This window comes from Scyliorhinus canicula, chromosome 14 (assembly GCF_902713615.1).
Source record: "Scyliorhinus canicula chromosome 14, sScyCan1.1, whole genome shotgun sequence".
Taxonomy (NCBI): domain Eukaryota; kingdom Metazoa; phylum Chordata; class Chondrichthyes; order Carcharhiniformes; family Scyliorhinidae; genus Scyliorhinus; species Scyliorhinus canicula.
In genome coordinates, this window is record NC_052159.1 from 73,816,403 (window position 1) to 73,842,394 (window position 25,992).

Here is a 25,992-nt window from a genome sequence, read left to right on the forward strand (position 1 = left end):
ATTTACAACATACAGTTAGCCATCAATTTGAGATGACTGCAGATTGTGTAGGGAGAACTTTGACTGAGATTGAGATCTTCCTGCTTGATTTCCTGGGAATTTTCCTGTTGGTAATGTCTTCTGTCTTCTTCCCTTGAGTGCTCCCTTCGCTATGTATTTCCTGTCTTCTTTCCTAAATGCTCCTGTGTAGGACTTTTCAGGGGTTTACATAGAATACAGTTTTTGAAATAATTCTGGCACCATCCTCTTCTGCATGCAGATTAGTTAGTTGGGTGAATGGTTAGCTGTTGATGGGTTAGCATACTCCTAAATTGTCTTCCGTTGAATAGCCATATACGATTTCTTCCTGTCCCACTGTGATTATCTGTATGGCTTTCAATCATTTACAAAATTAACTGTTTCTGTTTCAATGTAAATTATCCTATTCAATTCAATTCAGCGGGGCAGCAGGGTAGCATGGTGGTTAGCATAAATGCTTCACAGCTCCAGGGTCCCAGGTTCGATTCCCGGCTGGGTCACTGTCTGTGTGGAGTCTGCACGTCCTCCCCCTGTGTGCGTGGGTTTCCTTCGGGTGCTCCGGTTTCCTCCCACAGTCCAAAGATGTGCGGGTTAGGTGGATTGGCCATGCTAAATTGCCCGTAGTGTCCTAATAAAAGTAAGGTTAAGGGGGGGGTTGTTGGGTTACGGGTATAGGGTGGATACGTGGGTTTGAGTAGGGTGATCATGGCTCGGCACAACATTGAGGGCCGAAGGGCCTGTTCTGTGCTGTACTGTTCTATGTTCTATGTTCTATGTAATTCAGCCCTATCACTGCAATTAACAAGTATCGATGTAATTAGCAAATACCACACCCATCCAGTTCCCACATAACAAACACTGCTCTGAACTTGCAGCCAGTCTCTTAACCCTTTCCTGACAATTGTAAAAACTCATTGTTTACGCGACCATGAAATATAATCCAGCACTTTGCATTGGTTCAGTCAAAACTTTTGGTGTGGTCACCAGTTGTGATAAATCAGTTATCTCTGCTATGCATTACATTTGTATAATTGTGTTCCCTCACTGTTGCTGGGCCAAAGTCCTGTAACTCCCTCCCGAACAGCACTGTGGGTGTTCCCCCACCTTTGGACTGCAGCAGTTCAGGGAGACAGCTGACCACAACCTCCTTCAGGGCAATTAGGGATGGGCAATAAATGCTGGCCCAGTCAGCAACACAACATCCACATCCCTTGAACAAATTTTAAAAATACTTATATATATGAAGGAAGTTCTTTAGCAGTTTTAATTGATTCTAACAATATTTCTCAACATATATGAACTACTAAATGTCACTAATATCATTATTATTAATAATAAAGGCAGAAAGTTCTTGTGGCTCTACCTGTGAATTAACACGGTTTACCACATGGGAGCAAGAATTAGAAAAGAAATATTCTACTCAAATGGCAAGTATACATGTTTTTTATACTTATCCACCCAATAAATATCGTTTCCCTTGTATTTGTGTCAACAAATATGTCTTGACAATATTTCTGTTATTTTAGTTTTCTGTAGTTGCAGATTCATATTATAACCACTGCCAGGAAATCCTGCAGCATATTAGAAGCAATCAACTTGACAAGGTATGTCATTCTTGCAAAATATCTCCATCCAGCCACAGCATGGAAACATTTTTTAGTTAACAGACAGAGCTATGGAGCCTGGTTCTCAAATGCAACCCGCAATGTCATGGGCTCAGGGAAAGCTTACATTTACAATGCAATTTTTGTTTCTACCATGAAAATTCATGTGCAACTTCTACCCAAACCTTAGTGCGATACTGTGAACAATATAGAAATAGTATAAAGATCAAGGCAGAAATTACATTCATATGACAACATTGCTGACAGAATATTGGCAGAAACAGAGATAGTAGAGATAATGGATGGGGTGAAAATCGATTGACAGATGTTACTTGAAAGGCTGGCTCTGCTTGGCTCCTAGTTGGTTGGCAGCATCCCAGGTTGCTAAGGGAAGTGGGGGGTGAAGATAGCAGAAGGGCTTGCCATTATTTTCCAATCTTCCTTATATAGGGCAAGGTACCAGTAGATTGGAAAATGGAAAATGTGATACTCTTGTTCAAGAAAGGATGTAAAGACATTCCGATTAATTATGGATGGCACGGTGCCACAGTGGTTAGCACCGCTGCCTCACAAGGGTTCAATTCCGGCCTCGGGTGATTGTCTCTGTGGAGTTTGCATTTTCTCTCCGTGTCTGTGTGGGTTTCCTCCGGGTGCTCCGGTTTCTTCCCACAGTCCAAAGATGAGTGCGCCTGTTCAGACTCGATGTGCTGAATGGCCTCCTTCTGCACTGTAAATTCTATGAAATCTATGGACTAGACAATTTAATACCAGTAGTGGGTAAGGTTTTAGAAACAATAATCAAGAGAAAAGCGAACAAGCACTTTGCAAGGTTTGAGCTAATTAACCAGAACCAGCACGGATTTGTAAAAGGCAGATTATGTTTAACTTAATTGAATTTTTTGATCAATCAACAAAAAAAGGTTGATGAGGGAAATGCAATGGATGTCGTCGATATGGACTTTCAAAAAATGTTTGAAAAAGTACCAAATTTAAAAGGCTGATTAACAAAATTGAGGTCCATGGAATGTCAGTTTGGATAAAATATTGGTTTATGGACAAAAAATAAGGAGCCATGATAAATAGTTCATTTTTCGGAGTGGTGGATGGTGGACAGCTGTATTCCCCAAGGGCCAGTGCTAGGTTCCAACCTTTACTCAAACAGTGAGAATGGAACCAAATTATTAGAATAAGCTTTAGATAGTACAGCAGAATAGGCAGACATGGCAGGTTGAATTTAATACAGGGAAAATAAGAACATAAGAACTAGGAGCAGGTGTAGGCCATCTAGCCCCTCGTGCCTGTTCCATCATTCAACGACAGCATGGCTGATCGTTTGTGGACTCAGCTCCACTTTCCCGTCCAAACAGCATAACCCTTTATTCCTTTATTCTTCAAAAAACTATCTATCTTTATCTTGAAAACATTTGATGAAGGAGCCTCTACTGCTTCACTGGGCAAGAAATTCCATAGATTCACAACCCTTTGGGTGAAGAAGTTCCTCCTAAACTCAGTCCTAAATGTACTCTCCTTATTTTGAGGCTATGCCCCCTAGTTCTGCTTTCACCCGCCAGTGGAAACAACCAACCCGCATCTATCCTATCTATTCTCTTCATATTTTTATGTTTCTATAAGATCCCACTGTATCCTTCTAAATTCCAATGAATACAGTCCCAGACTACTCAACCTCTCCTCATAATCCAACCCCCTCAACTCTGGAGTGAGCAAAGCATCTGGCATTTTGGGATCATAGGGGTATTGGGCGGAATTTTCCCGAAGAAATGGCAAAACATCAGACATCCCACTGCCAGGTTCACGTTTTTCAAAAGGACTACTAATCGGCGCCAGCGTGATCACTTCCTGGAAGGCCTGTAAGAAACCTGCCGTGTTTCTCCCCAGGGAGGTTTCCCGATGAGGTTTTCCCACACATGGCCATTTCTCCTCATGGCCGTGTTTTGCACCATCATTGTAAGGGACGGGACTTAAACACCCCAGCAAGCCCGACTTGGCAGATATCAGGGGGCACACCGAACTCAAAGTAAAATTAAAGACCCCCCCCCCCCCCCCCCATGACATCGGGACCCCCCTCTCCTTATTGATGACATGTTTTCCCCACCCTCGAATATAGATTGCCGGCCAGGTCGGCAATGCCAGGGCACTGCCCTGCCATGGCCTGACCATTTGAGGCTACAATCACCCAGATTCCCCCTCCCATCTTGGTCATCACATCTGGTCCCCGATTGTGGTGACCTGCAGTCATTCCCACCGGTGCCACGTCTCCCTGGCAGGTGGCAACATTGCACATTCCTTGAAGATTCAGTATTAAGCCGATATTGAATATTTAAGCCCTTTTAAATGAATGATAATTGGATTCACACCCTCGTTGTTTTTCGCTCGGCACAAATTCCGTTTCAAACCTTTCCTGGAATTTTCAACCGTGGCAGGATTTGTGCCGGAAATGCGGCTGGAAAATCATCCCCATTGAGTACAAAAGCAGGCAAGTTGTACATTTATATAGACCTGGTTAGACTACAATGAGGGTATTGTGTCTAATTCTGTTCACCAAACTCGAGAAAGGATGTAAGGGTCCACGAGAAGGTGCAGATAAGATATACCTGAACGATTCCAGCTACCAGGTTAGGTTGGAAAAGCTGGAATTGTTCTCCTTGGAGGAAAAGAGATTGGGGAGAAATTTGATAGAGGTGTCGCAATATTATGACAGATTTCGATAAAATAGAGAGAAAAGTTGTTCCCATTAGTCGATGTTACTAGGACTAGGGGAAACAAATTTAAAGTTTAATTCAAGAAATACAAACAGGATGTGAAGAAAGCAATTTTCCGCCGAGTGGTAATGATCTGGAACTCGTTTCCTACAATGGCTTAGGAAGTGGAGTAATCTCAAAAGGAAATTAGACGGGCACATGAGTGAAGTAAATTTTCAGGGCAATAGGGATAGAGTGGGAAATTGGGACTGTCAGAATAGCTCCACAGAGATCCAACATGGAATTGATGAGCCCAGCAAGCTTGCGTCCTTCCCAGCAAGTGCTCATGCTGGCGCCGATTAGTACTCCTTTTGAAAAACATGAACCTGGCGGTGGGATGTTTGTGTGCAGCCGAGGAGGTAAATAACTGTGTGTGCTCACAGGTTCCCGCACCAGCCTTCCTGAAAAGGCACCAAAATGTGGCGACTAGGGGCTTTTCACAGCAACTTCATTTGAAGCTGACTTGTGACAATAAGCGATTTTCATTTTTTTTCCATTTCAAGAGCCTGGGGTGTGGGGCTTGACACATCAGTGCTAGGCGAATGGTGGGGGACCCACGGCTAGGGGTGGGGGAACCCTCTGCAGGGGTGGGTCACCACGGGAGGGTGGAGGGGAGCCTCTGGGGGAGCAAACCCACGTGGGACCACCATGCCGACCCCTGGATCGTGTGTACCCGTTCCGAGATAACACTTGTCCCTGCCCATCTGCCCCAATGAACACCCTAACCCGCACCAAATACCGAGGCCTCTGGCCATCTGGCCGTGCAGCTGAATGCTATTGTCAATTGGGAATTGGCAATTGTGGTTAAGTGAGCCCTTCACACAACCCAAGTGGATTCCCATGAGTGGGCGGGCCATGTAGCATGTGGGAGTCATGGGGATGCCTGGAGAGATGGGCCAAGTGTTCAGAGGTCATTGCGGAAGAAAGTGACAGAGGCATCATAATGGTTGGGCACAAGCGTGTTTATTGTGTATTACAATTCTCCACCCTCCCGATGGTGCTGTCCCCTTCCCCCACAGTGAGCCTAAATATGCTTGGTCCTCTTGACTGTACCGCTACATCTAGATGCATCCCCAGGATGTGTCCCCTCCTGCCACTCGGTGCCCATAGGGCTCTGGGGTTCTTTGGAATGGAGGGGCAGCTGGTTTGAGCCCCGGCTGCCCCTGCATCACCTGGCTCTGCGAGCCCTAGCAGCTCACCATGGTGCGCACCATCATGTTGCAGCCCTCGGTGATGCTCCTCAGCAACTGGAATATGCTTTGCAGTGTCCCGGCATTGCCCATCTGCGACTGGGACAAGCTCACAGCGCCTCGGCCATTCCCTTCTGAGAGCGGGAGATGTGCCACAGAACCTCATCAAGATTGGTCTGGTATTGTGTCACATCCCCCAGTGAGTCGGACATTCTGCCGAGACCCTCAGTCATGGACTTCACCAACTGTGCGACACCTTAAACACCTTCACCAATGGTGTCGATGTCATGCACCAGGCTCTCCACTGTGGTCGCCACCCTAGCAGTGTTGGCCCCGGTGCCACGCATTGCTGGTAACATCTCCACTGCCCGTAGTCTCTAGGACTCCTCCAAGCGGCTATGGATCTGCTGGAGGGACGCTGACATCACCCTCTTAATGTCCCAGCCGCACCCTAACATCTCCATCAGCTCCAGGACCTCTTCCACAGGCTCAGCATCAGGCTGGGACCCAGCTGGGTCCCGGGATCCAGCAGACCTCTAACTGCTGTCTTGCCTGGGAGTTCTTGCCTACACCTGATGTTAATCAGCAGCAGTGTGGTGCTCACCAGATTGTGCCCCAGAAGACTGACCACAAACATTGCTCACCAAGGTGTGTATCTGCGCTGGTGGAGGGTGGGAATGACAGCTGTGATGTGATTATTACGGTGGCATCCTCGGAGCTCTCATTCGAGGTGGTCTCATGGGAGGCTGGAGAGGAGGGCACCCAGGATTGGCTGGCGACGTTGGCTAGAGGACATTCTGCCTAGACCCTCAGCCAGGATAATGGTCAGTGGGAGGGATGGGTCAGTCAGTAAGGCAATAACAACATTTGACAGGTCCTCCAGGTAGGGCTCAGTGGTTCCTCACATCTGTGGCATCCGCCAGCCTCCATGATGGTGAGCGTCCTGTCCTCGACCACACCAGTCACCTCCAGGGCACGCTCCTCGAAGGTTCTGAGGATTCTTTAGTCTGGCAAACCTCCGCCAGTCTGGGCTCTCTCCCGGTGATTGAGGGAGAGCTTTTCCTGAGGAGACATAGAGAGGGCATCGTTAGCCACACGCATGGTCCACAGTGGTGGAAGGGGGTGTGTGAAGAAGGGTTGAGGAGAGGGTGTTGAAGGGAGAGGGTGGTGGAAGCAGGGTTGGGGATTGCATGGAGAGTTGGGAGGTGGACGCTGACGTGGGGGCGGAAAGGTCTCAAGGTGGGGGAAGGCATTGGTGTCTGGTGTAGGTTGTTGACCTTTTTCCTGCACTAGAGGTCAGTCCTCCTGGTCACACTCCCGGCGCTCACAGCCACCTCCACTTCAGTCCAGGCAGCATTGGCTGTCCTATGGCTGACCCTCCGTGACCCTCGGGTGAATAGACACTCTTCCTGGCATCTAGCAGCCTCCCCAGATCTGCATCCTGGTGGCGGTACCCTCGGCACCATTGTAGCAAGCTGGCTGGGGTTGGTTGAGCTAATTCTGCTGAACTGTTGCTTTACTTTTTTAGCAGGGGGCTGGTCTCAACTAATCAGCTGGTGAGCCTTAATTTGTGGCGAGAAGCCTGTGGGGCCTCGTTAAGTGGACCAATTAACGTTGAATAGTGTTGCCAGCCTCCCAGGCCGAGCACCGGGAAGCTCGCGGCAGTTCCCACTTGCCACCACACTTAGAAATGTTTCCAGAGAATCGCGCCCATTATCTTCAGTGCAGTACTGGGGGAGTGCTACAGTATATAAGGTGTCATCTTTTGGATCAATTGTTAAACTAAGATCCCATCTATTTTGTCAAATGGATTCTGACTGCACCCCCTCCCCCGTGACTCGTACTACGAAAGGCAGAAGCTGCAATGCTGTAGAACACCATCATTTTGAATTTTCCTCCACCTCATGCACCATTGTGATTTTGCCATATGTCACCCATTCCTTCATTATAATTGGGTTAATGGCTTGGAATATCCTGTCTAAAACTATCGTGGGAACATCATCACAACAACTACAATTGTTCGATAAGGAGCCCCACCACCACCTTTCAGATTAAGTAGGAATGGGCAATAAGTGAAGCCTTGCCATTGCCACCCTAAGAACAAATAAGAGGAAAACATGATTTACATAAGCGCTTCAATAAATATTGCAGAAAGATGTTGGAGATAATCATTCTTCTGACTAATATACTTTATGGTGGTGCAAAACAGCACATGTAAAAAGGCCAATTCACAATTAATTCCTCCTTGCTTTCAAAACAACCTTGAATCTTTCTCTTTGACCTTATCACCAGTACCCATCCTCGTCACAGCAGTCTTCCCCTTTCTCTTACTCAGTGTCCAGCATTATGTTTTTCTTCTGGTTCAAAAGCATTCAGATGTCTTCTTACATATAAATACAAATTGCTATTATTTGTGAATCATAATCAAGCTCGATCAATATTCCAAGCATTATTTATTTTACAAAAAGAGGTGGCAACTTAACACTATTGAGCACGTTAAGCAGTATTCCCAGGCAAATCAAAACCAATGTTCAAAAAATGTTTGCATTATTTTTCTAAACAATAATCCAAAATGCGTTTCAAATCAGAATGCTCTCATTATAATACATATCTAAAATTATTTATTATCGTAGGTCAAAAATCTCCTTACGTTGTTCTGGGAGTCATTCACATATGATGCGATCAATACATCGTTCCCAGATATATGCCAGCTTTTCTGCTCTTATGATGCACAGCTGTACAAGGTAATTAAAAATGCTTACTGGCAGAAAGATAACACTGAGAGCTGCCTGCAGGCAATATATTAAATTCCATAGATCACAATATAAGTCAACTACTAAAGCGTTGAAAAACCCTGACTAAAATTGAGGGTGTCAGCTTTTGTGCAATGTATAAAATGTGAACCTTCGATGTTGGTGTAGGAGGTTGCCATTTTGAAATGTGATAAAAAAGCATCTCTGGTGATTCAAATTAAATCAACGTGACACATTTTATTAAATGAATTGATTTTACCAACATACCTTGTTGCTCTTTAATGTGATGAGGCTCTATTTATGATATGATGTTATGTCCCAACAGCGTCGTCAATACTGTGGGTGTTTCCATTTCTCTTACTGAACCACAATGTTTTCTCGTATATCGGTCAAATGACCACACAACCAGTTAGTCAGTTCAAGTTCAAAGATGGTATTTACACACAAGGGTTACTTCGACATGCAAGCACAATATACTACAAGTTAAACTACACCTATCAGCTACAATAACCTATACTTAACTTCAGGGCGACCGGCACTGTGCAGATTGATAAGGCCTTTATCTTGATGTCACGTGGCTGGTTTGAAGAAGTGGCTCTGTCTTTGCTGGGCTCATCCATCAGCCCTTTCTACTTCGTTCCCATTGATGTAGACAGGGGCATGTACTCCACTACGCTTCCTGAAGTCAATGAAAATCTCCGTCGTTTTGTTGACATTCAGGGAGAGATTAGTGTCGTTGCACCAGTTCACCAGATTCTCTATCTCATTCCTGTACTCTTTCTCATCATTGTTTGAAATCCGACCCACTACGGTGGTGTCATCAGCAAATTTGAAAATCGAGTTGGAGGGGAATTTGGCCACACAGTCATAGGTGTATAAGGAGTATAGTAGGGGGCTGAGGACACAGCCTTGTGGGGCATCGGTGTTGAGGATGATTGTGGAGGAGGTGTTGTTACCTATCTTTACTGATTGTGGTCTGTGGGTTAGAAAGTTCAGGATCCAGTCGCAGAGGGAGCAGCCGAAGCCAAGACCACGGTTCTTGGAGATGAGTTTTGTAGGAATGATGGTGTTGAAAGCTCAGCTGTCGTCGATAAATAGGAGTCTGACATAGGTGTCTTTGTTATCTAGGTGTTCCAGGGTAGAGTGCAGGGCCATGGAGATAGCATCTGCTGTGGACCTGTTGCAGCGGTAGGCAAACTGTAGTGGGTCAAGGCAATCTGGGAGGCTGGGGTTGATTTGTGCCATGACTAAATTTTTGAAGCACTTCATGATGATGGATGTCAGAGCCATTGGATGATAGTCATTAAGGCACGCTGCTTAACCTTTTTTTGGTAATGGGATGATGGTCGTCTTCTTGAAGCAGATAGGGACCTTAGATTGTTGAAAAGAGAGGTTTAAGATGTCTGTGAATACTCCCGGTAGCTGATCCGCGCAAGACCTGAGTGCTCATCCGGGTACCCCATCCAGGCCAGTGGCTTTCCGTGGGTTGGTGTCTGCAGTAGTCATCTCAAATACAAATTCATCCGCGGCTTCTGGGGTGGAGGGCTCCCTCTCGCTGACCTCTTGCTCAAAGCAGCATAGACTGTGTTGAGCTCATCAGGGCGGGGTGCGTTGGAGCCAACAATTTTACATGCCTTCATCTTGTAGCCCGTTAAGTCTTGCCATAGACAGCGGGGATCCATGTGGCTAGCCTGGGACTCGAGCTTGCTCTGGTACTGTCTTTTGGCATCTTTGATGGATTTCTTTAGATCATGATGTGGAGATCATATCTGGCTTTCTTGTAGAGGTCAGGGTCGCCTGACTTGAATGCCTCAGACCTAGACTTCAGCAAGCAGTGGATATCCCTGTTCATCCAGGGTTTCCGGTTGGGAAACATGCGGATTTGCTTCTTTGGCACACAGTTTTCTACGCACTTACTGATGAAGTCAGTTACTGTTGTAGCGTACTCGTTCAGGCTGGTCACAGAGTTTTAAAATACTGACCATTCCACTGACTCTAAGCAGTCCCGTAGGAGATCATCCGATTCTTCAGACCAACAATGCACAACTTTCTTTGATGGATTCTCCCGCTTCAGTTTTTGTTTATAAGCCAGGAGCGGAGCACAGCCTTGTGGTCAGATTTGCCAAAGTGTGGGCGGGCAATAGAGCGGTATGCATGTTTGATATTTGTGTCGCAGTGGCCCAGGATGTTTGGGCCTCTGGTGGAACAGGTGATGTGTTGGTGGTAACTTGGTAGTATGCTCTTGAGCTTGGCCTGATTGAATACCAACGAGCATTAGAATGCAAACGAGCGGAGGTTTCGATCAGATCCAGCTATTTGGGTTGCCAATTCAGACAAGCTCTGTATCTGTCTGAGTGCTGGGTTGGCCACAATTCCCATGGTCCTTCGCAGGTAGCCATCTCAGATGGCTACAACCTGTAACCACAATCAAAACATTTAAAAACTGTCAAATTTTGGTAGCCAATGCAAAATTCATGCTGAGTCACTTTGGTTATGGCATCCTCGGAAGGATCCCACTGGATCAGATTTGGCTTTTCCAGTTTCAGAACCATCCCTTCATAACAAATCCCCATCCTATTTATCCATTAGATATTCTGCATTTTTTGAACAATCTGTTTACAATTTCTGCATTAAAGCATCCCAGGATTTGATGACAAAACCACACGAAACATCAAATGGGGGAGCGCACATATTTTCACGCATTATGAAGGGTTCTTTCTCCTCCGACGATCCAATTATTCCATTCAGCAATAACATGTGGCCTCACGGTAGCATGGTGGTTAGCATCAATGCTTCACAGCTCCAGGGTCCCAGGTTCGATTCCCGGCTGGGTCACTGTCTGTGTGGAGTCTGCACGTCCTCCCCGTGTGTGCGTGGGTTTCCTCCGGGTGCTCCGGTTTCCTCCCACAGTCCAAAGATGTGCGGGTTAGGTGGATTGGCCATGCTAAATTGCCCGTAGTGTAAGGTTAATGGGGGGATTGTTGGGTTACGGGTATACCGGTTACGTGGGTTAAGTAGGGTAATCATTGCTCGGCACAACATCGAGGGCCGAAGGGCCTGTTCTATGCTGTACTGTTCTATGTTCTATGTTCTATGTTCTAATTTACTGGCCACACTGCCCCAAAAAGCAGCATGCCATGGCATAATGTGGCCAGTAAATGCCGGGAGACCACGGGCAGGATTCTCTGATCCTGAGGCTAAGTGTTGACACCTTCATAAATGCCTCAGGAGCAGCAATTCTGACCCCTACAGGGGGCCAGCATGGCACTGGAGCAACCCACACCACTCCAGCTGCAGATGCCGGGCATCTGCGCATGCGCAGTGGGACAGGCGCCAATGTGCACATGTGCCATGGCTCCCTTCTCCGCGCCGGCCCCGACGTAACATGGCATAGGGTTACAGGGGCCGGTGCGGAACAAAAGAGACCCCCAGCCCGTGAAGGCAGCCCACCGATCGGTAGGCCCCGATCGCGGGGCAGGCCACAGCGGAGGCCCCCCATCCTCCCCATGGTTGGACCCCCCCCCAACCAGGCCACCCCCAATGCATCCATGCTGAGGTCCCACCGGGTAAGAGCAGGTGTAAACGGCGCCAGCAGGACTCGGCTTTTTTTGTGTGGCCACTCGGCCCACACCGGGGCGAGAATCGCCAGGGGGGGGGAGGGGGGTCAAGCTGGGAAAGCTCCCGTCTTAAATAGATCCCCCATCCTTCCAATTCCTTCCCTCTGCCAACTCCGAAACCCGCCATCTAGCCTACCCGGAACAAACCTGTGGTTATTATAAATCGGGGTCCAAATCGATGCTCTCTCCACTCTCTTATATCTCCTCCATTATCCCCAAATCCTCAGAGCCACCACTACCACCGGGCTTGTGGAGTATCGGGCCGACGAGAACGGCAGAGGTGCCGTTACCAATGCTCCCAGACGGTGTCTTTACATGCCGACCCCTCCCCCACTACCCACTTCCTAATCATGGCTATATTAGCCACCCAGTATTAATTGCATAAGTTTGGCAGCGCCAACCCACCCTCACCTCCAGCAACACTTTCTTCGCAGGCGGGGTTTTACTCGCCCAGACAAAGCCCAAAATAATCTTATTCACCTGCTTGAAAAAGGCCTTGGGGATGAAGATGGGAAGGCACTGAAAGACAAACTGAAATCTGCAGAGGACCGTCATTTTGACGGTCTGCACCCTCCCCACCAGTGACAGCGAGAGCATGTCCCAACTCTTAAAGTCCCCTTCCATTCCATTCCAAAGACCAACCGGGATAGGTTTAACCTGTGTAGCACCTCCCATTTCCAGGCCACCTGGATTCCCTGATATTGAAATCTCTTCCCTCCCATTCTAAGTGGCACGTCTCCCAGTCTCTTGTCCTGCCCTCTTGCCTGGATCGCGAACATCTCGCTTTTCCCCATGTTCAATTTATACCCTGAAAAATCGCCAAATTCCCTCAAGATTTGCATTACTTTCCCATCCCCTCCAACAAGTCCACAATGTACATCTGCGTAGAGCGAGACCCGGAGCTCCACCCCCCCCTCCCGAACCAGCCCTTTCCATTTCCTAGAGGCTCTTAACGCCATGACCAATGGCTCTATGGCCAGAGCAAACAGTAATGGGGAGAGGGGGCACCCTTGCCTCGTCCCTCGGTGTAGATTAAAATACCCCAACCTCAGCCGGTTCGTATGCATACTCGCTACTGGTGCCTGATAGAGCAACCGCACCCAGTCAATAAAGCCCTCACCAAACCCAAACCTTCCCAGCGCCTCCCACAGGTAGTTCCACTCCACCCGATCAAAAGCCTTCTCCGCATCCATCGCTACCACTACCTCCACCTCCTCTCTTTCTGAGGGCATAATAATAACATTTAGAAGCCTTTGGATATTGGCCTTAAGTTGCCTGCCCTTAACAAATCGCGTCTGGTCTTCCCCTATCACCCTCGGGGCACAGTCCTCTATCCTTGTGGCCAGTATCTTAGCCAGCAGTTTGGCATCTACATTCAGTAGAGAAATCAGGCTGTATGACCTGCATTGCTCCGGATCCTTCTCCCATTTCAGGATCAATGAAATCAAGGCCTGCGACATTGTTGGGGGGAGGACTCCCTTCTCGCTTGCTTCGTTAAATGTCCTCACCAGCAGTGGGCTTAATATCTCAGAAAGCGTCTTCTAGAATTCCACCGGGTAGCCGCCAGGCCCCGGGGCCTTGCCCGACTGCATGTCCTCCAGCCCCTTGATTATGTCCTCAATCTCAATTGGGGCTCCCAGCCCCTCGACCAGGTCCTCCTCCACCATTGGGAACCTCATCCCCTCCACCCCAGCCGGGGGTTCCGACTCATATAATTTACTGTAAAAGTCCTTAAACACCTCGTTCACCCCCGCTGGGTCCAGGACAGTATTCCCGTCTCTACTCTTTACTTTACCTATCTCCCTGGCCACCTCGCTTTTCCTGAGCTGATATGCCAACATTCTGCTTGCCTTTTCCCCATACTCATAGATCACCCCCCTTGCCTTCGTCAACTGTTCTACTGCTTTCCATGTGGTCAACAGCCCAAACTCCACCTGTAACCTCCGCCGCTTCCTCAGTAGCCCCGCGTCCGGGGCCTCCGAGTATCTCCTGTCCACCTGGAGTATCTCCTCCACTAACCTATCCCTCTCAGCCCATTCCACCCTTTCTCTGTGGGTCCGTATCAAGATTAATTCCCCTCTGACCACTGCCTTCAAAGCTTCCCAGACCGTCGCTGCAGAGACCTCCCGGTATCCTTTGTTTCCAGGTAGTTCTGGATGGACTTGTTCACCCACCACAAACCGCCTCGTCCGCTAGCAACCCCGCATCCAGTCTCCATAGTGGGCATTGCCCCCTTTCCTCACTAACCCATAGATCTACCCAGTGCGGGGCATGATCCGACACTGCAATTGCCAAGTACTCAGTATCTACCACCTTCGGTATTGTTCCCTGCTCAGAACAAAAAAGTCGATGCGAGAGTATACTTTGTGGACATGTGAAAAAAAGGAAAACCTTCGTCCTTGGCCGTGCAAACCTCCATGGGTCTACTACCCCCATCTGTTCCATAAACCCCTTCAATTCCTTTGCCGCAGCCGGCCTCCTCCCTGTCCTGGATTTTGACCAGTCCAATTCTGGATCAATGACTGTGTTGAAGTCCCCTCCCATGATCAGGTTATGTGACTCTAAGTCTGGGATCTTACATAACACTCACCTCATAAATTCCACGGCGTCCCAATTCAGAGCATATATATTCACAAGTACCACTCGCACCCACTCCAACTTCCCACTCACCATTGTGTAGCTACCCCCCTTGTCTCCCTACCTCAAATGCCACTCGCTTGCTGATCAAGATCGCTACTCCCCTGGTCTTTGAGTCCAGTCCTGAATGGAACACTTGGCTAACCCACCCCTTCCTCAATCTTGTCTGGTCTGTAATCTTTAGGTGTGCCTCTTGTAGCATTGGCACGCCCGCCTTTAGTTCCCTCAAAAGCGTGAACATGCAAGCCATCACCCTTTTTCGGCCAGCCACAAGCTCGCGCCGTCCGCTTCCTCGAGTCCCCATTTGGGCTGTTGACGTTCCCGACCTCCCATTTGTTCCCTAGTAACAGTTCCTTCCCTGTCAGCAAAGCAGCTCCCCCTCTCCCAATCCACCAAGTCAAGCTCCAGCTTAACACCTGTCCACCCCCCACTGCGCTTCCAAGAGTCAGCTGAGCCATGCTGACTCGATAACTCCCGCCCCTGGCACCAAGCAATCTGTCTCCCTATTGTACTCTCCTCTCTCCTCCCCCCCCCCCCCCCCCCCCCCACATGAATAAATATTTTAAAAGCATCACATTCCCCGGTAAACAAACAATAGAAAAAACAGTGAAGGAACAGTCACTTTAGAAAAATAGTCACCCAAAAAGCAGAACTAAATTCAAAGCCCATCTCCTCCCCCCAACAAGGTCCTTGCAAAACAGATCAACCTTTAACCACCCACACAGCCCATTATTTCACATGGAGCTACTTAAATTTAAACAATCCAGCACCACAAATCGCTGCCACAGTACTTGTCCAAGGCTTAAGTATCTTTTAATTCACCTCCAGCTTCATTTCTTTAATAAAGGTCCATACTTCGTCTGGCGTTTCAAAATAAAAGTCCCGTTCCTCATGTGTGACCCACAGACGGGCTGGGTCCAGCATCCCGAACTTCACCCCCTTCTTAAAGAGAGTCGTTTTTGCCTGATTGAACCCAGCTCATCTCTTGGCCAAATCCGCTCCCAGGTCCTGATAGATGCACAACTCACAGTTCTCCCACTTGCTGCTCCGTTCTTTCTTAGCCCACCACAAACGTGTTCCTTGTCCATGAAATGGTGAAAACATAGCACCATGGCCTTCGGCGGCTCGTTCGTTCGGGCTTCCTCGCGAAGGCTCGGTGTTCTCTGTCCAATTCCAGGGGCCGAGGGAACGCCCCAGCCCCCATCAACTTCTCCAACATATCCGTCATGTAGGCCCTCGCATCCGATCCTTCACTGCCTTCAGGGAGGCCAACAAATCTGAGATTCTGCCTCCTGGACCTATTCTCCAGGTCCTCCAGCTTCTCCTGCATTCTCTTCTGGCGGTCATTCATCATCTCCACCTTGCTTTCCAGCACGCTTATATACTCCTCGCGCTCGAGCAACTTTTGTTCAACCTCCTGGATTGCTCTCCCGTGGGTTTCCTGATTCTGAACCACTTGATCAATCGAAGCCTTAAATCGGGTCCGGGGTGTCCTTCTTCAGCTTGGCAAAGCAATCCTCAAAAAAGTTCACCAGCTGCTCCGACGACCACTGTGCTGTCTCCCCTCGGCCCTTGCTCTCCGCCATGCTGTCCCGTGTTACCAGCTCTGCTTACGTCTCCCTTATAGGGCTTTGTCTTCTCACACGGCCACTTCTGGTCCAACTCCATACACTGTAGGAGGATTTCTCCTCATTGTCTCACTCTTCATTGATTTATCCTATAAAATCCAGAAAAAAAGGAGAAAGGTCCAAAAGTCTGTTACAGGCAGGAGCTATCAAATGTGCGACCTAACCCTCCATGGCCGCCACCGGAAGTCCCCTGTTGTTTATTTTTAATTAATAGTTGAACTCACTTCAAATTTGTGTTAATTTTATTTATAAATGCCATTTAAATGAATATCCTAACAGCAAAATGCAACACGATATTGTTTACTGTGCTATTTAAAGGCTTTATTGCTGTGGCCTTCTGTAGTTATTTCCTTTAATCTTTTTCTCCTTCATGATAATGCTTGGTTTATGTAAAAGAGTGTAAACATTATCTCGGATGAAATGTAAGTTTGAAAGTTTTTCACTGACATGATGGAAAGTCTAGTTTAAACATTATTTACTGTGTTAACAGATTATAGAAGAAATTCTTCTTCGCGATTTTCGAGGCGACTTTTCTGTACAACATCTTCAGAGTGCCAGATACTTTGCCAAAAGGTTTAAAAGTTGGCTAACTGATGCACTGGAGGGCACACCATTGCTGCTACAATCCCTGAAAATGAGAGGTATCTTTGTGTATTAAATAAAGCTTCAAACGTTTCAGATTTATTACCCTACCTGAAGGAGATAGCGTCATAGCTGATGCTAATACTATCCTTATTCTCAAATCTTATCACCTCTGGACATCCATCTATCACATCTCTGTAGTTGCTGCTCCATTGCCTCTGCTTTCTATGGTATATCCCCATCAAATCCCTCACTGTCTCCACCTGCTGTTCCTACTGCTGGAACACAAGCTTTCACACAACGCCATGTCAGACGCCATGGGCTGGATTCTCCATTTGGGAGACTAAGTCCCCACGCCGGCGTGAAAACGGTCGTGTTTTACGCCAAGAATACTGGGGCAAAACAACCACCGATTCCTTGCTCCTGGGGAGCTAGCAGGAAGGCAGCATAGAGCTCCCAGCTCTAACTGCCGATACAGCCCGGAACGTTGCTGGGTCCGTGGCCACGCATGCAAAAATGCCCCCCCCCATCCCCTTTCGGCCACTCGTGTGCCCCGGACCGCCCCCTCACAGTGCCCCCAGCCCCGATTGAAGCCTCCCCCTGCCTGCGGATTGACCTTCCCCCGACTGTGGTGGTGCTGGACTGAGTCCGCAGCCGCCATGCTGAGCTCATGATGGGTGAGACCACACGTGTCCCACGCCATCGGGAACTCCGGCGTTCGGGGACGGAGCATCGTGGGACGGGCCTCAAGCAATGGCCTGAGGCCATGGATAAGGCATGTGGCATACTCCTAGAGTATGGCAATTTTAAGGGGGTGGAACATCACGAAAGCGGTGCTGTCCCTGATTTGGGCGTCATCAGGGATTCTCCGTCCTATCGCCGAACATGATTTCGGCATCGGGGATTGGAGATTCCAGCCCCATAAGATTGAATGCACCAGGTGAGCATAGGTACAAAAAAAACTAGCCTGGAGTGATACAGTCTCATTTTCTGTGACAATTGGGAAGATAATATGGAAAAACTGCCACATCCTAGCACGCTGTGACACAGCATGTTGTGTGAAGAATTGAGGTCATTAACTTATATTTGTTGTGCCTGTGCTTCCACACTTTCTTTATAAATTAAGTCTTTTTTTACATTTTGTATGCAAACATTTATCTGACATGACTTTTAAATTTCTCAGCAGCAAATATGTTTGTCAATCGACTACGAAGAAGGACTTGTATTTGCAATCTAGCAAAGGTAATAAACACTTAATACAGAGAGCACTATTGGTAGAGAAGCAATAAATATAAAACGCCCATAATTTAAAATGGCAGATATAAAATCAAGTTCACATCAGGGCATTAAATTAATATTAATTCATCCTTCATGGATTTGTAACATTTTCCTCAGAGTAAGGGAAATAATGCAACCCTACTCCTACAATGCGGGGCTGTTTAGCACAGGGCTAAATTGCTGGTTTTGAAAGCAGACCAAGCAGGCCAGCAGCACGGTTCGATTCCCGTACCAGCCTCCCCGAACAGGCGCCGGAATGTGGCGACTAGGGGCTTTTCACAGTAACTTCATTTGAAGCCTACTCGTGACAATAAGCGATTTTCATTTCATTTCATTTCAAAAACCAAAGAACAAAGAACAATACAGCACGGGAACAGGCCCTTCGGCCTCCAAGCCTGAAACCAACCATGTCCAAAACCCTCAGAACGTCCTTGTGCCGTCTCACTCTGTACCCATTCTATCCATGAAATTCAGTATGAAAAGAAAACCAAATGCTGGAAAAGCACAACAGGTCTTTCAGCGTCTGAAAGAACAAAGATAGGTGGTATGGAGGGTGCTAGCTATGAAGAAAGGTTGAGTAGATTAGGATTGTTTTCGTTGGAAAGACGGAGGTTGAGGGGGGAACCTGATTGAGGTCTACAAAATTATGAGAGGTATGGACAGGGTGGATAGCAACAAGCTTTTCCCAAGAGTGGGGGCGTCAGTTACAAGGGGTCATGATTTCAAGGTGAGAGGGGGAAAGTTTAAGGGAGATGTGCGTGGAATGTTTTTTACGCAGAGGGTGGTGGGTGCCTGGAATGCTTTACCAGCGGAGGTGGTAGAGGCGGGCACGATAGCATCATTTAAGATGCATCTAGACAGGTATATGAACGAGCGGGGAACAGAGGGAAGTAGACCTTGGAAAATAGGAGACAGGTTTAGATAAAGGATCTGGATCGGCGCAGGCTGGGAGGGCCGAAGGGCCTGTTCCTGTGCTGTAATTGTCTTTGTTCTTTGTTACATGTTGAATACAGGCTCTTCCTTGATTAGACCTTTGATTTCAAAATAAATTCCCCTGCCAGCTCTGATATTCAGGTTATGTATTTCCTAGAGAATCATGGAAAGGGCAGAAATAGGGAAATTGGTGAGAAGTTGGGGCAGTAGCATCTATTTATTGTCCTTTGAACTCCAAAATAGTGTCCATGGCACCTAGGCTAAATCGAGTTGGACGCCACATTGATACAGGCATTAGCACCTACACACATGAAGAGGGCACCTAGTAGAGCACCATGCTGTGCTATCTCAGTGTTATTATAATTATGCAGCTCTTCCTTGAAGCTTTCCCTTGCTTGATTGATGGTCTGCGACTCCAAAGCTGGAAACGGTAACTATTTTTATTAAGAGCTTCCATCTCACTGAGGAGACCTCAGGCCAATTCACATCCAACACCTTCACCTTGTCATGCAAGAGAGAGTGCAGTGAACGCCATGTTATGGGTGGCACAGTAGCACATTGGTTAACACTGTTGCTTCACAGTACCAGGGTCCCAGGTTTGATTCTCAATTTGGGTCATTGTCTGTGCGGAGTCTGCACGTTCTCCCTGTGTCTGCATGGTTTTCCTCTGGGTGCTCCGGTTTCCTCCCACAAGTCCCGAAAGACGCGCTGTTAGGTAATTTGGACATTCTGAATTCTCCCTCCGTTTAGCCAAACAGGCGCCGGAATGTGACGACTTGGGGCTTTTCACAGTAAATTCAGTGCATTCAGTGCAGTGTTAATATAAGCCTACTTGTGACAATAAAGAATTTTAATAAAATAATCTATTTGTCTGAGGTAGGTGACATGGTTGAATAGCTGGCAGTGTGTGAAACTGGTGGTAGATGAGTGATGGAGGTGTAGTGATTTGAACAGTTGCTGAGGCTGTTGGTGCATTTGGTAGCAAATGGCATTTGAAGATGCATTCACTAACCTTGACGACTTATGCAAGGTCTTTGAAGCACTGCCTCTGGGCTTTTGTGGCTTGATTCCTGGCATTGACCAACACAGATATCTGTTCCCACTGCCTTTGGACCATCTGTCTGGAGGACCACCTTCCCTCCTGTGGTCAAATTCTCGTCAACTACAAATACCAGCATCTGCTCCAGCCAAAATGCAACTCCCCTTTAAGTAGTGAAGGCTAGTTTTAAATGGTGATAGTCACTCACATATCAGCCCCTGCTGATGCTTGCAGCCAATGAACAGCAATGTTAGTGCTCGCTGGGCACAGAGGTCATTCGAAATTGGCATGCTGCCTGCATTGCAATCAATCGACATGGATTAATCGTGCACCCTGATTTCTGCACCTACTGTCTGAGGCTATCCAACTTCAGCCCAATATATTTAATTTGAAGACATTTTTCAGTATGGAGTTTTTATTTTTACTTTCTATCAGTATTTGTCTCCAGATGTTACTGATGGTTGAGTGACTGTGAGGCTCCAGACATCCTTTGAAGAACATGGGGAGACGAGTAATTACATATCTTACCTTACTGAAGTTTGATTCTGAATTATATAGAACATAGAACAGTACAGCACAGAACAGGCCCTTCGGCCCTCAATGTTGTGCCGAGCCATGATCACCCTACTCAAACCCACGTATCCACCCTATACCCGTAACCCAACAACCCCCCCCCTTAACCTTATATTTATTAGGACACTACGGGCAATTTAGCATGGCCAATCCACCTAACCCGCACATCTTTGGACTGTGGGAGGAAACCGGAGCACCCGGAGGAAACCCACGCACACAGGGGGAGGACGTGCAGACTCCACACAGACAGTGACCCAGCCGGGAATCGAACCTGGGACCCTGGAGCTGTGAAGCATTTATGCTAACCACCATGCTACCCTGCTGTTGACAACTGACTGAAATGTTCCACTATTGTTAATCTGATTAATTTTACACGCAGTCATGATGAGACAGAGGCCAGGATTTTTCTTCTTTGGTTGCTGTTTCATCAGGACTGTACTTTCTACCTGTCCAGTTCAGCTGAGACCTATCTTATGTTGACCAGAGTACATTATACATGCATGCCATTCTCCAAGCAGGTTCCCACCATCAAGTGGGACGCCACTAGACTCACCGCGGAAACTCCAGGGATGCTGCTGCAATATTTAAAGATATTGGGGGACTTAAAAGTGTTGCAGCACCCCGAAGATCAAAACAAGGCCTCACATCGTGATCTTTAGCAAGACGTCTGAGTCTTCTGGAGGGAGTGAAAATCTCACCAAGGATTGCTCTGATCATTTGAGTATTTACCGCTGCTTTGTAGGATCGACTGCCATCACCACATCATGGCTCTTGGAAGTGGTGCTAAGAGAGGTGCAAAGAGGGTAACTCTGCCAGAAACATAGGCACTGACCTATGTTTCAGAACACAAAAGTTACATGTTGTGATTGGGAATGGAATGAGCATTGGCAATTGTGAAAGTCAGAGCGAAATCCTAGTAGGCCAGTGAATAGTAGGTATTAGTGCCATCCCACCTGATCATGAAGAAGTGCTCCCAGAAGCCTAGTTGGCAGATCTTGCTTAGATTGTTTACTTACCTTCACTTAACCTTTTGAAAGAACCAATATTAGTGACCAGGGAACAGCAGTATACAAAATCTATTGTAAATTTCTTTGGGTTCCATTTTAAAACTATTCATATATCTATTCTTTATTCTAGAGCATGCACATAGTTTTGAACAATCATAGAATGGTCAGCACTTTAAGAAGTGACCTGCGTGCTATTATTAGCCAGGGGTTGTTGAATATTCCTAGCAAATCTACAAGAATGCTCAACTGTTCACTGGAAGAAATAGGCTGCAGTTTTGAATGGAAATGTAAGTATATTATTCTTGTTTGACTCCTCAAAAAAGGCTCCCACGTACAGTTTATATAGCTTTACATATGACAGAAAAGCAATTGTAGAAGGTGCAAGTGATAACTCACCCAAACCATAATAGTTATATAATATGCAATATATTTATTTTGAATTGTTGTGCTTTATGCCAAACAATGATTTTTAATCCACTAGCTGCAAACATGAATTAGAACATAGAACATAGAACAGTACAGGCCCTTCGGCACTCGATGTTGTGCCGAGCAATGATCACCCCACTTAAACCCACATACCCCTAACCCAACAATCCCCACATTAACTTTTAGACTACGGGCAATTTAGCATGGCCAATCCACCTAACCCGCACATCTTTGGACTGTGGGAGGAAACCGGAGCACCCGGAGGAAACCCACGCACACACGGGGAGGACGTGCAGACTCCACACAGACAGTGACCCAGCCGGGAATCGAACCTGGGACCCTGGAGCTGTGAAGCATTGATGCTAACCACCATGCTACCGTGAGGCCCTTGAATTTTTTTTAAAAAACAGACCTTTTAAAAACACATAAAAGTAGTGACTTGAACTCAGCCAGATTGGCCGCCTATTTTGCATTACTATACATTCCACATTCCAGCCCCCATTGAGATAGAGATGGTACGTTTGCAGAAACTTACCAAAGGTAATTATTTCCTGTGGAGTGGGGAAGACTCACATCTCCTGCCTCATTGCATTCATAACAACCACCTGAGGTATTCAAGTGTTGGAGATGGATCATTAAAGGCTAATTTCTTGGTCAATGGGACCCTTGTTTACAATAGCTTTTGTTAGGAGCACAAAGGTAATTTTAAGGGATTTATATTTATATTGGTATTGCTTCTATAGTGCTTTGAGAGGGCTACAGCGTGAAGAGTAAATAAAACAGCAGTGGTTGCTTAGCCTTGTCAGATCGAGAAGTTTTATTTTAGCTACAGAAAGAAGCAAGCAGCTCTCACAGCTCTGCTGGAAGCTGTTGGTTTTAGAAGATGAAAGAGAGAATATCTTTCTCGGCCTTGCTAGAAGAAAAGACATATCATGGAGTAATGGTTAAGAAAATATATACTGGAAATCTGAAGTCCAGTTAGTTAAGGAAACTAGAGACGGAGAGATGTTTTCAATAAGTCTAAAGTTAATGGAACAGATGAAACTGGGAACGAGAAAAGATTACTGTTCAATAAAGTTACAGAGAGTTGAAAAGGCATTGCACCGTGAGAAACCAGAATTATATCTGCAGTAATGTTAAGGTTTGTGAGAAATCACTACAGTTTGGGAGACATTATTTGAAATAATTGTGAAAATGAGTGGCTGTTCCTCGGAGTTTGTGTAAAAGCCTTTAAGACAAAGGAAACCTAAAGTGGGAGGAGCAAACCCTGAAAGTGAAACCTTGATGGAATAAGTGGAAAGAATCATAGAATTTACAGTGCAGAAGGAGGCCATTCAGCCCATCGAGTCTGCACCGGCTCTTGGAAAGAGCACCCCACTTAAGCCCACATCTCCACCCTATCCCCCTTTGTAACCCCATCTCACCTTTTGAACACTCAGGGTAATTTATCATGGCCAATCGACCTAACCTGCACATCTTTGGACAGTGGGAGGAAACCGGAGCACCGGGAGGAAACCTACGCAGACACGGGGAGAACGTGCAGACTCCGCACAGACAGTGACCCAAGCCGGGAATCGAACCTGGGACCCTGGAGCTGTGAAGAACTGTGCTAACCACTGTGCTCCCCTTAAAAAAAACATAGTTTAAAAGAAAGTATGACTTTGAAAGTGGAAAGTGAAATCACTAATGTGGTAGCTGGAGTTCAGTGAAACAAGAGGCTGGATTCTCTGCTCCCCTTCGGCAAAATAGAGTTCGGCAGCGGGGTGGAGAATCCGTTTTGGCACCGAAATCGGGAGCAGCGCTGGTTTTTCAGTTTTACATCCCCTGTAAATCGTCGTACTCATGGAAATCGGTGCACCGAGTATTCATTGCCTCAGGCCATGCAGCCGTTGCGGGGCACTACTCTGGCAGTCCAGGTCCGTGGTCTGAGTTCGGCATGGAGCACGGAGCGGCCTCAGAACCGGAAGAGCTGGGGGCTGTATCGGCAGCTAGAGCTGCAACGACAGCTGTCTGCTGGGCCCCAGCAAAACGGGGAATCGGTGACCTTTTGACACCAGTTTTCCTGCCGTAAAGGACCACAGTTTTCACGACGGCATCAGCACTTAGTCTCAAAATCAGAGAATCCAGCCCACGGTGGCTCACAGTATAAGAATCATCTGGGGGATTTTGAGGAGAAATCCATAAGCACTCAATTGGGTTCAGAGAGCAATGTGCCTTACCATAGTCATTTGGGGCAGGATTCTCCGGCCACATCCACCCGGAGGCCGGAGAATCCCGCCCGAGGTCAATGGAGTTCTCCATTGTCTGCCTCTCGCCCGTGCTATTCTTGCGAAGGGCGGGGCGGAAGAATCCAGCCTCTGGTGTGCTTACGAGGGGCTTTGTGTGTTAATGAGACCTCTGACCCTTAAAATAGATGTTGTACCTTAAGATAGATGTACTATATAATCTGTATCAACCCTAAAACCTGTGTGTAATTACTAAGATAAAGGAGTATTGTATGGCAATCCAATTTTTACATGTTTAATAAAAGTTTCTTCTTGTTGTTGAAACTAATTAGCAGTCCAATGACTCTGTTCCTCAACGTTATATAAACAAAAGTGAATGCGGGTGGATTCTCCATTGGTCGATATCCATGATGCGGCGGAGAATCGCAAAATTGGGATCGGCACTGGGTGGCGGCGGGCAGCGATCTGAACACGATGCTCCAATCCCTCCACTGGCACGGAATCAAGGCCCACGATCGAACACCAGCAGGACAATGTAAATGGGTCTTAATGAGCCGATTGCATCCATTTAGCGGGCCCGGCACCCTATGCTGCGGCCTTCCATAATTCTCCGGTCCCCAGAGTCCATCTGAGGGCCACCCAAGGACCTTCTTAATAGTGAAACCATCCCAGGGACCCCTTGAATAGAGAGTACCATTCTCACCCAACTCCCTCCCTGGGAGCCCATGCATAGGGAGACCCACCCCCGGGACGCCATGAATAGGGAGCATACGGACAACCAAACTGACGGTCCATGCTCGGGCTGGCTTTTATGCTCAGTTTTACGAGCCCTAGCTGAGTGGGCCTCCACCCACTACTGGGGAAGCTCGCCTCCATGAGGCACATGGGGAGACCAATAATGGTTCCCCTGTGGGCTTCACTGGGGTTATGACAATTATTATATCGGTTTAAGTGTAAAACACCAGAAAATGTTCACGACTCTTTTATGATCACAGTGTGTAAATATTACTGAATTAGTACTTGTATCTTAAAAAAAACCTGCTTACAGTCAAACAAGGTGAGGGCAAAGAGGGAGTGCCATTTGATCTCCTCCTTGCCTGGCTGCACAGGGTGAATATATTGCAATAAATATTTGCAAGGTACATGGTGGCGTAATGTTACTGGACCAGTAATTCAGAGTCGTAGGAGACATGGGGCTCTGGGGACATGGGTTCAAATTTCACCGCAGCAGCTGGTGGAAATTAAATTCAAATAATAAATCTGGAATTGAAAACTAATCTCAATTATGGTGACCATGAAATTGTCATTATTTGTAAAAATCCATCAGGTTGACTAATGTCCCTTTGGGGAAAGAAATCAGTCAACCTTACCTGGGCCGGCTTCCAGACCCACAGTAATGTAGTTGTCTCTTGACTGCCTTCTGCAATGGTCTCGGGCGACTCAGTTCAAGGGAAATTAGAGACGGGCCTTTCCAATAATTCCCTCATCCCATGAAAAGAAAGAAAGAAATTCTATAAATAGGGGAATTAAGTCCATGTTGAAAATGCTTGAGAAAATCTTTATTTTCAAATTAAGGAGTTAAATTATTTTAGGTGCTATTTTGCACTGAAAATAAATGGGCGCAATACTCTGAAAAGGTTTCTAAGTGCAATAGCGAGCAGGAACTGCTGTGAGCTTCCTGCTGCTCAACCTGCTGAGGCCGGCAATGCTACTCAATGTTAAC

The 25,992-nt window shown here is 47.0% G+C and overlaps 1 protein-coding gene across 3 annotated transcripts in view; it reads left to right on the top strand.

Moving 5' to 3' along the window:
* LOC119977859 (DNA-binding protein RFX8-like) overlaps window positions 1–25,992 on the top strand; it is a 77,643-nt gene that overhangs the window by 33,562 nt on the left and 18,089 nt on the right. For all 3 annotated transcript variants that reach the window (XM_038819120.1, XM_038819122.1, XM_038819121.1), the window contains 6 exons: window positions 1,359–1,445; window positions 1,545–1,622; window positions 8,205–8,315; window positions 16,697–16,847; window positions 17,972–18,030; window positions 21,749–21,905. In XM_038819120.1, the coding sequence (XP_038675048.1) occupies window positions 1,359–1,445; window positions 1,545–1,622; window positions 8,205–8,315; window positions 16,697–16,847; window positions 17,972–18,030; window positions 21,749–21,905 (643 nt within the window). The remainder of the gene's footprint in view (window positions 1–1,358; window positions 1,446–1,544; window positions 1,623–8,204; window positions 8,316–16,696; window positions 16,848–17,971; window positions 18,031–21,748; window positions 21,906–25,992) is intronic.